This window comes from Mus pahari, chromosome 20, assembly GCF_900095145.1.
Source record: "Mus pahari chromosome 20, PAHARI_EIJ_v1.1, whole genome shotgun sequence".
Taxonomy (NCBI): domain Eukaryota; kingdom Metazoa; phylum Chordata; class Mammalia; order Rodentia; family Muridae; genus Mus; species Mus pahari.
The window spans coordinates 30,408,811-30,422,706 of NC_034609.1; the positions used below are offsets into that span (position 1 = coordinate 30,408,811).

General features: G+C 44.6%; 1 protein-coding gene and 1 non-coding gene across 3 annotated transcripts in view; one reads left to right on the plus strand and one right to left on the minus strand.

Moving 5' to 3' along the window:
- Sntb2 (syntrophin beta 2) overlaps positions 1-7,316 on the plus strand; it is an 81,507-nt gene extending 74,191 nt beyond the window's left edge. Inside the window, exons 6-7 of one of the 2 annotated variants that reach the window (XM_021220173.1) lie at positions 2,858-3,042; positions 4,383-7,316. In XM_021220173.1, the coding sequence (XP_021075832.1) occupies positions 2,858-3,042; positions 4,383-4,475 (278 nt within the window). In that variant the 3' untranslated portion in view covers positions 4,476-7,316. The remainder of the gene's footprint in view (positions 1-2,857; positions 3,043-4,382) is intronic. The other variant, XM_021220172.2, reaches the window with a different exon arrangement.
- LOC115062720 lies at positions 2,579-2,684 on the minus strand. Its single transcript, XR_003842652.1, has one exon. It is a non-coding gene; the product is annotated as a U6 spliceosomal RNA (small nuclear RNA).
- Positions 7,317-13,896: the final 6,580 nt, after the last annotated feature.

Below are 13,896 nucleotides of genomic sequence, written 5' to 3' on the forward strand. Positions count from 1 at the left end.
GCGCTTGAGTGGCACGTTCCTGGGTGTGAGACCCCTTGTTCCTTAGGTTGTTCATGTGCCTGCTGTGGCGTGTGTGTGTGTGTGTGTGTGTGTGTGTGTGTGTGTGTGTGTGTGTGCGCGCATGCGTGCACAAGACACACATACCGATAAATAGATAAGTACCCAGTGTCTAGACATAATCACACTCGGTGTGATCTTCCCTGCTCCTTTTCAAGATTGCCATAACCACAAACAAGGTTCTGGTTCTCAGAAGTTTCTCACGTACGTGTTTGCTTTGCCTCCTTCCCTCCTGAGGCAGCAAGTGGGGAATCTCGGGGACTGGGAGTGAGTCGCTCACACAAGCCTGGTGTGGGGTTGATGGATTCCCTTTCCTGGCTGTGACTTCCTGCCTGCATGGCACCATCCACAGCCAGGACTGGAAGAACCTGAGCCATCTTGAACTAGATTAGAGCTGACCCTTTAGACCCCAGCCTCGTCACTACACTCAGGCTTGAGAGATGTTAGTAGGACCACACTGTGGGTGCCTTGGTTAAGGTATGGCGTTACCCACCTACCCAGCCCCCTCAGCCACTCATTTAGAGATGGTGCTGATTTCACCCATGTTTGCTCTCTGGCCACGAGGTTCCTTCCCTGATGGTGAGATGGTCCGTTGTCCAACACTCACTTCACACGGTGCAGAGAAGGACACCACCACTGTGTATCTGTTTCTCACCTTCCTGCTTTGCTAACATACAGCTGCATGAACTCATCCAATGAGAGAGTATGTTGGCTACATGCGATGACTGCTTCAAGAGCCTTTCTTGTTAAAACGGAGAAGCACAGCTCAGCTCTGATCTTTAAGTGTCGCTCTGGAGCCCACGCTAGCCTTAGATTATTGATTCTCCAACCTCACCCACTTAGCTCAGTGCTGAGATTACAGGTGTATGTGCCCACACCCACTGGTCAGAGTTTCGGTTTTGATTTAGATGTATCTTTGTTTGATTGAGTTTTTTTTTGTTTTGTTTTGTTTTTTGTTTTTTGTTTTTTGTTTTTTTGAGACAGGGTTTCTCTGTGTAGCCCTGGCTGTCCTGGAACTCACTTTGTAGACCGGGCTGGCCTCGAACTCAGAAATCCGCCTGCCTCTGCCTCCCAAGTGCTGGGATTAAAGGCGTGCACCACCATGCCCGGCCTTGATTGAGATTTTAAATTTATTACTTTAGTTCGTGAGAGTGACAGAGATCAGAGGACAGTTTGTGAGTCTGTCCTCTCCCTTCCATCGTGTGGGTCCAGGGATGGACTAGGCCTGGTAGTAAGCACTATTTACCTACTGAGTCATCTTGCAGCCCAGCTTTGTTGGGGGCGGTGTGTGTGTGTGTTAGTAGTGTTTTGTTCTGTTTTCTGTGGTACTGGGGATTAAGCCTAGAACCTAATCCCTAGGTGAGCTAAACTGGGCTGTGTCTGCAGCTCCGTTGCATTCTTTGAACAGCAGCCACCTCATGACTCTTACGGAGCATAAACTTTTGACTGATATTCTCTCCTTCCCAGATCCCACCCCAAAGCATGTCGCAACTCAGAAGGGTGTCTTTGCCTTTGCTTCTTCCTTCTTGCCCAGGCTCTGTAGTCCAGGCTGGCCTCTGCCTCCCAAGCTCTGGGATTAAAGGCATACACTACCCCCTCCTGGCTAGTTTTATCTTTTCTTTAGGGTTTTTCTGAATTCCCATCCTAGAAATCTTTTTCTGACTTAAGCCTTAGCTCAGTTTTGAGTGTCATCGTGGTTTATATATTCTATCTCACTCGGTTAGAGATTTATAAAGTCTTTGAGAGAAGCGGATGCCCCTTTGTCCCCACCTCACTGCGTACAGTTGGTACCCAGTTGGACAGAGACAGAAGTCAGGCTGTGCCCTACCTCATCTCAGTCAGCATGCTGACTTGGGCCGTAATAATCCTAGGGGGCTGGAGCCTGGGCTCAACAGTTCAGAACATGTTCTACTCTTACCCCTGCAGAGGACTCCAGTTTGATTCCCAGTACCCACGTCAGGTAACTCACAACCAGCTGTAACTCCAGCTCCAACAGCAGCTGGACACTACACTCACGTGCACATACCCCAACACCGATGTATATGCATGTAATTAAGAATAATACCAGGGGGGCTGGTGAGATGGCTCAGTAGGTAAGAGCACCCGACCGCTCTTCCGAAGGTCCGGAGTTCAAATCCCAGCAACCACATGGTGGCTCAGTGTCTGAAAACAGCTACAGTGTACTTACATATAATAAATAAATAAATCTTAAAAATAATAATAATAATAATAATAATAATACCAGGTGTGGTTGTGCACGCCTTTAATCCTTGCATTCCAGAGGCAGAGACAGCTAGATCTCTGAGTGCAGGTCAGCCTGGTCTCCATATCGAGTTCCAGGCCCCCTAAGACTACACAGGAAGATCTTGTGTTACAAAGAAAACTCAGTGTGGCTTTGTAGGCCATGCTTGTAATCCCAGCACTTGGAACAGATAAGGAGGAAGATCTGAGGGAGGACATAATTACCTACCAACTTGGGTACATTGGACACTGTCTAATCGAAAATAGTAACAGGCCTTTGTAAAGTATGAATCCCCTGTTCCATAAATTTCCATGTCATCCTTGCACAGGAGCATGCTAATCTTCCCTGATTCGTTCCAATTTTAGTATTTGTGCTGTCAAAGTAGGTGCAGAATAATAAATCTTTTTAAAATCTTATTTTAGGAAATTTTAAGCAGCTTAGGCTTCATATATTCTCAAGAAAAGGTTGGTTTTCTTGTTTGAAACCAGAAGAATCCTTCTCTACTTGATGACTAAAATAGGATCTTTATTATATGTAAGTTTTTCTTGTCTTTGACAGGCTGCACCTTAAGTGGCCAAGAGGTAAGGTTCACTGTCCACTATGAGCACGGGTTCACTATCACCAGAGACAATGGAGGCGCCAGCAGCATATTGTATCGCTACCCGTTTGAACGGCTGAAGATGTCTGCTGATGATGGAATCAGGAATCTCTATTTGGATTTTGGCGGCCCTGAGGGAGAACTGGTGAGAATGGGTCTGAAACCATGAGCATGGTGACAGGGGTGTGTCTGCACTAGCGTCCTGTCTCTCACATGGCTTCTGCTTTGTTGGCTTGCTTATGTTCCTTTATGTGCTGAGTTAATGAACTGAAGGCTCTGCGTGCTGAGCAGGTGCTTGACCCCTGACCCCTGAGCTCCGTCCATCCCCAGCCTTTACTGCTGTTTACCTCCTTGTAGAAAGTTAGGGCCTAACACTTGCCATTCTGCTTAGGTTTTAAGTGTTGTCTGAGAACCGAGAGATAGTACAGTGTCCGTTCTACATGCACAAGGACCTGAGTTCAATCCCCCTCCAGAAAAATCTACGTTAAAGAAGCTGGCTGCGTAGTAGCACACATTTGTAATCCCAGCCTCAGGGAGGCCAGGATATAGATCCCTGGGCCTTGTTGACCATCCAGCCTAGCTTTTGTGGCAAGTTCTAGGCCAGTGAGAGACCCTGTCTCAAAAAAGAACTTGGAGAGAGCCATAGAGAAGGGTCACCAAGTAAAGGCCATCACCACCAATCCTCACGATCTACGATGGCCTCTCCAGGAGAGAACCAATTTCCATAAGCTGCCCTTTGATATATGTGCTTTGGTATTCATGTGAACACATTCACACACATACACACACACATACACACACACACACACACACACACACACACACACACTTGGTACTCATGTGCACACACACTTGGTACTCATATTTGGTACTCATGTGCACACGCGCACACACACGCACACACACACATAAATACATAATTATAACTCAAGTGTAAAATGTAGCTCAGTTACTAGACTGCTTGCCCAGCGTGCACAAAGCCCTGTGTTTGATCCCCTGTACCACACACATCTGGGCATGCCGGTGCATCCATGTCATCTCAGCACTTGAAGATCCAGGTGGGCAGTTCAGGAATTCAGGGTTATCCACTGCTATGAATAAGCTCTAGGTTTGCCCGGGCTTTATGAGATTGCTTTTTTTTTTAAAAAAACAAAACAAAACAAATGTGAGATATCACATCTAAATGTATTTAATACCATTGTTTATAAAGTGTGTGTAGGGCTGGAGAGATGACTTAGCAGTTAAGAGCACTCACTGACTGCTCTTCCAGAGGACCTGGGTTCAATTCCCTGCATGGACATGGCAGATCACACTGCCTTTAACTCAGGTTCCTGTGCATCTGACTCCCTCACAGACATCTGTAGGACAAACACCAAATGTACATGAGAAGAAGGAAAGGGGAGAGGGAGAGGGAGAGGGAGAGGGAGAGGGAGAGAGAGAGAGAAAGAGAATGAATTACAGTGACAGCTCGTCTCTTCTCCACAGACCATGGACCTGCATTCTTGTCCAAAGCCGATTGTATTTGTATTGCATACGTTCTTATCCGCCAAAGTCACTCGCATGGGACTGCTTGTGTGAGCAGCAACACTGAAGAAGGAGCTTTGACTGTCACAAGAAGTATTTCCGCCTCAAAAGATGAAAAGAAAGAAAAAGCAACAACAAAGAAGCACAAACAGAAGCCCTTGTTCCCTCCATCACAGTGCCTTCCTGAGGACCTGCAGACCACTGCTGGACCACAACAGGGTTTTAGGAAGGGCCGACCTTTTCCACACAGCCTTGTCAGAAATTCTAGAACTGTTATAAGCTCCAAATGAAAGCTGTTAATTTATCATCTTATTTCATAATATGATCCCTAAGTAATCAGGTTTCTTACCCCCCCCACCCCCACCCCCCCGTCATGAAGTCTGGCTCTTTGGGTGTCTCTTTGGACATAAACAGATAGCCAAAAGGGACTCTTTTCTTTGTGTAGGAATCATTTGGGCATAGCCTTGAGCTCTACCTGGGATGACTGTCACTCCCCGGTGCTAGTGTGCAGCCACCATCCCCCAGGCACGTCCCACACAGGTCCTTGCACTACAGTGACCCCCTCCCTGTCCCCCTGTCCCCACCTCTATCTGGCACCAGCTCTCCACCCATACGTGCTGCCTTTAGGACTCAGAACTTGCACAGTCTGGTTGCCTTTGCCTTCACTCCCCTTTTTTGTGGTGTCCAAGTTGAAAAGCAAGTTGGAACCGCTGCCCTGAAAGAGGAGTTTTTCTTTCTTTAGTTTATGTTGAGTTTATATTTGGTAGGAGCCAGGGGATGGTCTACAGTTTATTTTGAAAGATCCTCATCTTAAGCTAAGCCATTTCTTATTGCTTACCAAATGTGCCTTTGGTTCGGGTCAGTGGAGCTTTATTAGTGACTGTCGGGTAACCGGGTCTCACTGCCATTCCGGGGATCCCAGCTAGCTTTCAGGAGTTGTCCTTGAGGTCAGTTCCTTCATGGCGTCTTTTGGTGGTAATTTTGTGGGTCACGTTAGCTTTGTAGCACAGATGCCGTATTGAGTGACAAAGAGCACGGGGGCCAGGAGAGATCCTGGCACTGGTCTTTTGTGGCCCCAAAGTAGTAAGGACAAGTCACCTCCAGCTCAAGGTTAACATTGGTTTCCTAACACACCCTGAATGGACGGGATGATGAGAGAGAGACCATGGTAGTCACCTGCATTTTGTTCAGCTAAATGTCATGACTCAGGGTGTGACCTGGAAAACCATCCTGTTTGTTTCTCCTGAAACACTCTACATAAAACCTCAAGATTAGCACAGCTCCCAAATCTGAACAAAAAGGAAATATCAATATCTGATATTTTCTAGAGGTTTTTTAACCTCTCTGAAAACATATCTAGAAATAGCTCTCATGTTCTAGATTTCTCTGGAGTGCTACACAAGGATATGACACTTCAAATGGGGTAGAGGGTGAAAGGAAAGAAAACACAAGTGTTTGTGCAGAGCCTGAGCTGCCTTGATTGGCAGGGTAGCCAGAGGAAAGAGCAGATGCCAAGCAGAGGTGTCACCCCACTGTCCTCTGCTGTCTGTGAGTCAGGCCTCCTGCTCTGCAGCCAGCCTAACAGTATCCAGCAGCTAGGGAGAAATTCATAACCCTGAGATTGGTTCCATCCATGATACATCTTCAACTCAAAGGAAAAAAGAAGAAATGTCCCAGCTCTGAGTGTAGAAAGCAGAGCTACGGCAGTTAAGAGAGCTCCGGCTCCAGCCTCACTGAGCTGCCGGTGTGAAAGGCACAACCACCAGGGAGACTGACAGGAGCCTCTAACCCCCTGTTCCTTAGAAGATCTGAAAGTGGGGTGATGGAGACCAGGTAAGGTGTGCCCATGTTCTGGCTGAGGCCTGTGACCCATAGGGGTTTTAATATTATCATTTGAGGCTTGTAAAATGAAGGTTTATGGGTGATTTCTTTGTCATTAGGAGCGCCAAGAGCAAGGTCCTAAGCTACTTGTTCCAGAAGCTGTAGCAGCCCCCCACCCCCGTAGGTGGTCAATTAGGAATTTTAAACCACAAGTGGAATGCTTTTTGTGAGTGTGGGACACCTTGATACAAACCTGTATTATCAATTTTGTACTCAAATGCCAAAATATAGCAAACTATTTTCAAATGATAACTAAAAAATGGGCATCTTTGATAATTCACCTCTTTTATAGAATCAGCTATATTGTCTTTGATTTTTCATCTTGAACATTATTGGGGATGTTGTGGGCTTCTGGGTGTGAGTGGGCAGGAGACTGTGGAGCACCTCCTGTTGGATGGACCACTTCCTAAGCATCTGCATTCCACACAGTCCCAGGTCACCCTGCAGAAGAGAGCTCTCCTCCCCATAAGAAAGGGGACTAAAGGAAGCTGATGTTACCAACAAGCCTTGCCTAGAAATTGGTATCAAATATTTTATATAAAGAAATGCTTGTGTGTCTATGCCATATTTATTAATAATTGTAACTAAAGACAGTTCCAGGTTAAATATTGGGGCATGTATGGGCAGTCAGACATGTTACTTTAACTGCCGTCTGCCTACTTTGAAGCCGTGCTTGGCACTTTTTAGACTAGGGTAAGTCTGACAGTGCCTGCTGGGGTTTATTTTATTTTATTTTTTTTTTGTCTGAAATATCAACGTTTGTTACTGGAAATTATTTGCATGGTAGGAGAGATTGAATTATTTATTTATTTTTTATATGTAGAAAAATCTCTCTAACCAACAAATAGCTCATTGTTACTGATTTGTTTGTTTTCCTAACTTACTCTCCTGGACAGAACGGTAGCAAAGTTGTGTTCAGCTGAATAAATGCACTCAGCTAATAAACCAAAATTTATTCTTTCAAAGCAAGAAATTATCTGTTATCACCAAAAAAAATAAAAATAAACAAATTAAGCTATATGCAATCTGAGATTACCCCACTTCCCAGAAAGGTTTTACTGTGAGTGGTTTTGATGAACAAAAATGTGTGGGGAAAATTACCTATTCCTTAAACTCTTATAAGAAACTCAGAGTCTTGTAGTTTAATTTAAATGCATGTGGCTTTGTTTGTTTTCAAAACCTTGGAAGAATCTACCCATGTATTTTAATGCAAATTGCCGTCAAAGCTGCTAGACTTTCTAAAAGCCCTGGCTGCTAGAGGAGGTGAGCAGTGAAGAATGGGAGACTCCAGCACTCTCTCTTGTATCTTTTCTTGGACACCTACCAGGACCATATTTTATTATTCTCACTGGTTCATGCTATTGATTGTACACGATACATAAATGTGCAAATATTCTGCTTCTATCCCCATGTGGCTGCTGGCAGCTCTAGAATGAACTGGCTCCTTAGAATGTTGGACTCAGTGGGTAAGAGGGCTTGCTGCTGTCATGAGGACTGGAGATCAGATCTCAGCACCCAAGTCCAGGGGCCCCAGAAAGGAAGAAATGGAAGGAGGGAGGGAGGGAGGGAGGGAGGNAAGGAAGGAAGGAAGGAAGGAAGGAAGGAAGGAAGGAAGGAAGGAAGGAAGGAAGGAAGAAAACTCCTAATCTCTAATGAGAAGGTCAAATACCAGGTTACTTAGTTCTTAAAGCACATTGCTCTGGACAGACTTTACTATGTAGTACTACAGTGGTAGTCTGAGTTTACTCTGGAAACTATTCCAGGTTTGTCAGGCACCAGGACTACACAGCAAGATTCTGTCTCAGAACAACAACAAAATTCTAGTACCTGGGAGCTACAGGCAAAGAATCCAAGATTAGCTGTACTCAATTCAAGGCCAGCTGGATTACATCTGATCCTGTCTCAGTACAATAGAAAAAATTGAGGTTGTATAAACTTTAGTTGAATCCACACCCTTGTTTTAATTACTTAGTAATCTAGAATGATTTTGACTTGACATACAATCCTTACAAGCCGATACAATCCACACTGAAGCATCTTTAAGCTCCTTCTTTCACTGTCTACATACTCACTAAGCAGGTACTCATTGGTAGAAATCATGCTACACGTCCAGATTGTGTACATTCAAGCAACAGAGTTGCTCCACACCACAGTGATGTAAGAGGAATTTAGTAGCGACTGCCTAAGGAGCTGCTCTGAAGCCTGTTCTCCTTTTTTAAAAAATGAGATAGCAGAGCGTGTGCAAGGCCCTGGAGTCCTCTGAACACCACTAAAAAGAGACAGCAGCCCACATCCAGCTGATGAGGGACCAGGTTATCAAAGGCGAGAATTTCAGGTCACTGTTGAGAGACAACAGGTAGCCAGCCACAGGGGGTGCAGTAACAGTGTCCTTGGCTCTTTCAGCAGTGGCCAAACCAAGGAGGAGAAAAAGTGGTTGTTATAGTAACTCACAAGAAGAGAAGTTGTTCTTTCTTCTTTTTCAGTCTTAGGCATTGAAATTGACCCAGGGCCTTGGGCATGCTAAGCATATAGTACCACAGAGCTGTATATTCATAAAGTCCTAGCCCCTTTGATTTCAGAATAAAACGTTTTGGTTTTCTTCTTAGTTTTTAAACATACTCTTATATAACTTAGACCAGCCTCAAATTGCTGGTCCTTCTGCCTCTAAGCACTGGGGATCACAGCTGTGCACCAACCAGCTTTGAAATATCAACTTGAACTTAATTTCTTGCCACTTTTATTGTTCCATCCTACTTCGTGGGCTGGATCAAAGCATTTTCTAAGGTTTATTTCTTATTTTATGCATATGACCGCTTGCCTACACGTGCGGTGTCTGAGGAAGCCAGAGGAGGGCTTCAGAGCCCCTGGGATTGACATCAGAGAGGGTTACGAGACACATGCTGGTGCCGAAAACTAAAACCCAGGTCCTTTGCAGGTGCAGCCAGTGCTCCTAACCACTGTGCCATCCTCTTTAGCCATGGCATGTGAAGTGCAGTCCAGCTCTTGGGAGGTCTGGGAGGCAAGGGAGATGGGAGTTCAAAGTCATCCTCAGCTAGGTAGAGAGTTTGAGGTCAGCCTGGGGTCATGCATGAAACTCAGCTCAAAAAATTTTTGTGTGAATTTAATATAATATATAAATATGCCTTTTGCAAATTACTCTTTGCCCAATTAGTTAGATACACATGTTTAAATCTACCACATTTCGAGACTGAGACACATTGGCTTAAGTGCTGTGTCTCATCAGGGAGGCAGAGGCAGATCTCAAGGCCAGCCAGGGTTACACAGGGAGTTCTAGGCTAGCCAAGGCTACACAGTAAGACCCTGTATTATTTTTTCTAAAGCAAGCACAAACAACAACTATGCAGGTAAACCCTATATTAGATGTTCCCTCACTTCCTTATAGGACTGGTAGCCCTGGTTAGACTTCTCGTCTCAGCCTTGTGCTGACTTCACTTCCATGCCCTTGTCGTGATGGTGCTCATCCCAGTCACTGCTCTACCCTCAGGGCCTCGTGGCTCTGTCACCCTTCCGAAGCCACAGAGGACTGTAGATACCCAAAAGGTTCTCTGGGAATGTAAAAATTTGAATCTTGTGGAATAGTTCATGGTGTATCCCTACGTTTCACTCAACAAGTATGTTGTGATAGAAGCTTCTGCATCAGGCTGAGTGATCGATCAGAAAGAAACTTCAGGGGCCTAGATGTCTCAGCAGGCAGAGGTACTCGCAGCCAGGGTTACAACCTGAACTTAGTGCCCAGAATCCACATGGTGGAAGCAGAGAACTGTCACCCAACAGTTATCCTCTGACCAGCCTCAGGCTAGAGCCACCACCCACTGTAAGTGACATATGTGTGGCAGGGAGTCACTTGGTGGTGGATCCAATTAACTTAGAATCTTTTATTGCCCTGGCACACCACGTCCTCTCTTCACTAACTATTCCGTTTCTCTTTTCTTTTATGTACATAGTTGTTTTCCCTGCATGGATGTGTGCTACATCTGTGCAATGCTTGTAGAGGTCAGAAGGGTCCAGATGCTCGGAACAGGAGTTACAGGTAGTTCTGGGCTGCCGTGTGGGTGCTGCAAAGCAGCCTGTGTTCTTGCTTGCTACACCAGCTTTCCAGCCGCCACTTAGCATTTGTCCCAGAGTGTCATTGGACTTAGCTTGCTCCAGCAAACGATTGTGTGAAGGCATATTCAGGCTCTGCCCGTGACAACATGGGAAGATCACCTAAGCATGTTAAGGAAGTTGGAGTTTTCATTATATATCATTTTTTAATGAAAACTTAGACTTTAGTTTGTGATGGGAAATATTATAGGTCCCTCAATAAGATAAATCACAAAGTGAAAATTTAATCTTTATTGCCAACAGAAGATTAATGGAGGGAAAAGCTTTTTTCTTTTTTCTTTTACATTTTTATATGTGTGAATACACTGTCACTGTCTTCAGACACACCAGAAGAGTGCATTGGATCACGTTATAGATGGTTGTGAGCCACCATGTGGTTGCTGGGAATTGAACTCAGAACCTCTGTAAGAGCAGTCAGTGCTCTTAATCACTGAGCCATCTCTCCAGCCCTTTTATTCTTTTAAATAGCAGAGTTTATTTTTGAACATTGCTGACCTATTCATTTCCAGACTGGAGGGCAGTTTTGTGTTTTTTGTTTTTTGTTTTTGTTGTTGTTGTTGTTGTTTGAAACAGAGTGTCTCTGTAACTCTGCTATCCTGGAACAGCTTTATAGACCAGGCTGGCCTCAAACTCTCAAGAGATCTACCAGCCTCTGCCTGGGATCAAAGATGTGTGTCACCACCACTGGTTGCATCTTATTTTCTTAAGGTCCTTGTACACATCATAGATGGACTGTTTCTCCATTAACAAGCAACCAAATTGCATTAAAAATTAGCAAGAGTCCAGTTGTGGCGAGATGACTCAGTGGTTAGAGCACTTGGCTACTATTTTAGAGACTCAATTTTAATTTCCAACACCCACATGTTGGCTCACAGTCCTCTATAATTGTCCTATGGAATCCAATGTCCTTTTCTGGTGTGCAGCTATACATGCAGACAAGACACCCATATACATATAATACATAAATAAGTCCTGAAAATTAGCATTTTTCCACTTACACAATAACCCGTTGGCATTCAAACTCAGTGGAAAGAGACCTAGAGAAAGTGAGACGACATCGGGGTTGGCTGAATTTTCCAGTAGTGACGGCCTCTTTCAATCCTTCTTGCTTTTTATTGACCTGTGAGGTCAGCTTTTCAAACTTGTTTAATCATTCCCTGAAAGCACATGATCTCTGTAGCGGGGCTGGCCGGAAGGCAGATGTAGTTGCATGGCTCCCCTTGTTTGCAAGTGTATTGGAGTCACTGGGTCACGCCTTGAGTGGCTTGTTCTCTAATCCTGCCCTTTACAGTCAGGTGCTAATGACTGTGTTTTTATCAAAACCAGCAGATATTATTGCTGCACACCCAGTCCTATAGGACCAAAGAAGGGCTTTCCTTCTGTGGAGTCCTTTGTTAACAGTGGGTATTTTTTACATCTTTTTGCTGGTGTTTTCTGAATTAGTAGGATTAGGGAGAGAGAAAAGCTGAGGTCTGTGTAATCATAGTCTCCAAATCCTCACTTAATACCCCAGGCCCTGGGTTCACATCTCCTCCCTCAGTTGGGATGCCAGTGTCATTGTTAGTCTGTCTGGTGAGGTAAGTTGCAGTTCCCAGGGCCCCAACAATCCCTCTTCCTGGTGCCAGATCTGAAGTCTTACAAAGCATAACCTATTTTTTTTTCTCCTGCGTACCCTCTGCTAATCCCCACGTGTATGTATTCTTTCTTGCACTACTCATTTTTGTTAAGTGTAAAGACTTAGAAAACTAGCTCAAGTAAGGCTGGCAATTAGCTCAGTTGGAAGGACACTGCCTCGAATACAGGAAGCCCTGAGTTCTAGCCACAGCACCATAGAAAACCAGATGTGGCTGGTCACATCTGTAAACCCAGCATTCATTTGGAAGGTGGGAGGCAGGAAGAAGTCATCCACAGTTACATAGTAAATAACAAGCCTAACAAGCCAGCTCAGGCATGTGGACCTGCCCCTCAAAACAGACAAACACAAAAACCTNAACAACAGAAAACCTATTTGTACCAATTGATTGTTTTGGTGTTGGTGTTGGTTTTGTTTTGTTTTGTTTTTTCCTTTTAAAATCCTTTATTTAAATAAGACCTCTGTTCAAGTCTTACTTAAATTTTCTCAAATTTTCTGGCTACCAAATCAAAGACCCATGATATAAAACAGAGCAGTATGTGTTCTAATTTTTCACAAAGCTTTATGTATATTCTCTCAATATAGACGCTTAGACAACACTTCCCTTGAGTTGCACATCGACATATAGCATTGTATATTACAATGAAAATTTGTAACTTAAGGGTATTATATATATATACATATATATATATAAGTATATATGCCTTTGTAACCTTTTTATTGTAAATAAAAAGTTGCTTTTAGACATTGTCTCTTGTGTTTTAAAATGTAGTGGACCTAGTTTCAGACTTTCAGGAAAGTTTCAAATATGTCAGAGAAACGGGATGGTGGCCGGAGGACCTCCAATGCTGATTTCAGTTCCCAGATATCCCAGGTGACAGAAAGAAAAAATGACTCCCAGAAGTGTGCACATGCCCACAAGCACACCTAACAAGTGAATCTAAAATAAAAATGAAAAGAAGCCTGGTGGTGATGGCGCACGCCTTTAGTCCCAGCACTCGGGAGGCAGGCTGATCTCAAGTTTGAGGCCAGCCTGGTCTACAGAGTGAGTTCCAGGACAGCCAGGGCTACCCATAGAAACCCTGTCTTGAAAGCCAAAGGGGGAAAAGGCCAGGTGTTTGACTCTATCCTATTCTGTCTTGGTCCAGTTTTGCCTGTGGACCAGATATATACTTGGCAGGTGTGTGCATGTATGTGCAGGTGTGTACATGTATCCACAGAGGCCGGGGCGATGTATGTGTCATCCCTTGGAGCTGGAGTTCTAGGCAGTTGTGAGCTGCTTGATGCAGGTCCTAAGATCGGAACCTAGGTCCTCTGATAGAATGGTAAGTGATTTTGACCACAGAGCACCCTCCCATCTTGTTTTGAAATCCCTATTCAAGCTATGATCTAAGTGTTGCATTCATTACTACAGAGCAAGGAAGCGGTGAGTGGCAACACCCCCATGTAATCTCAGCACTCAGGAAGCTGTGGCAGAGCATCGTGAGTTCTAGACTAGCCTGGGCTACACACTGAGCCCTGCCTCATGGGGAATGGGGGATGGGGAGGAGAGCAAGGAAGATGTGTGTGGATGTACATAGAGACATCTATCCTTATTCATAGATCTTGTGTTTTGAAACCGTGAGTTCACACTGATAATTCTGATACTGGAATCTTCTTGAGCCCCTGATTCCCGGATGGTGGTGGCATATGCTTTTAATTCCGGCACTCCGCAGGCAGGCAGAGGCAGGCAGATCTCTGAGTTCAGAGTAAGTTCCAGGACAGCCAGGGCTATCCTGTCTCAAAAACAAAACTAAAAGGAAAAAAAATGGGGGGGGGGATCAAAATTGAAAGCCT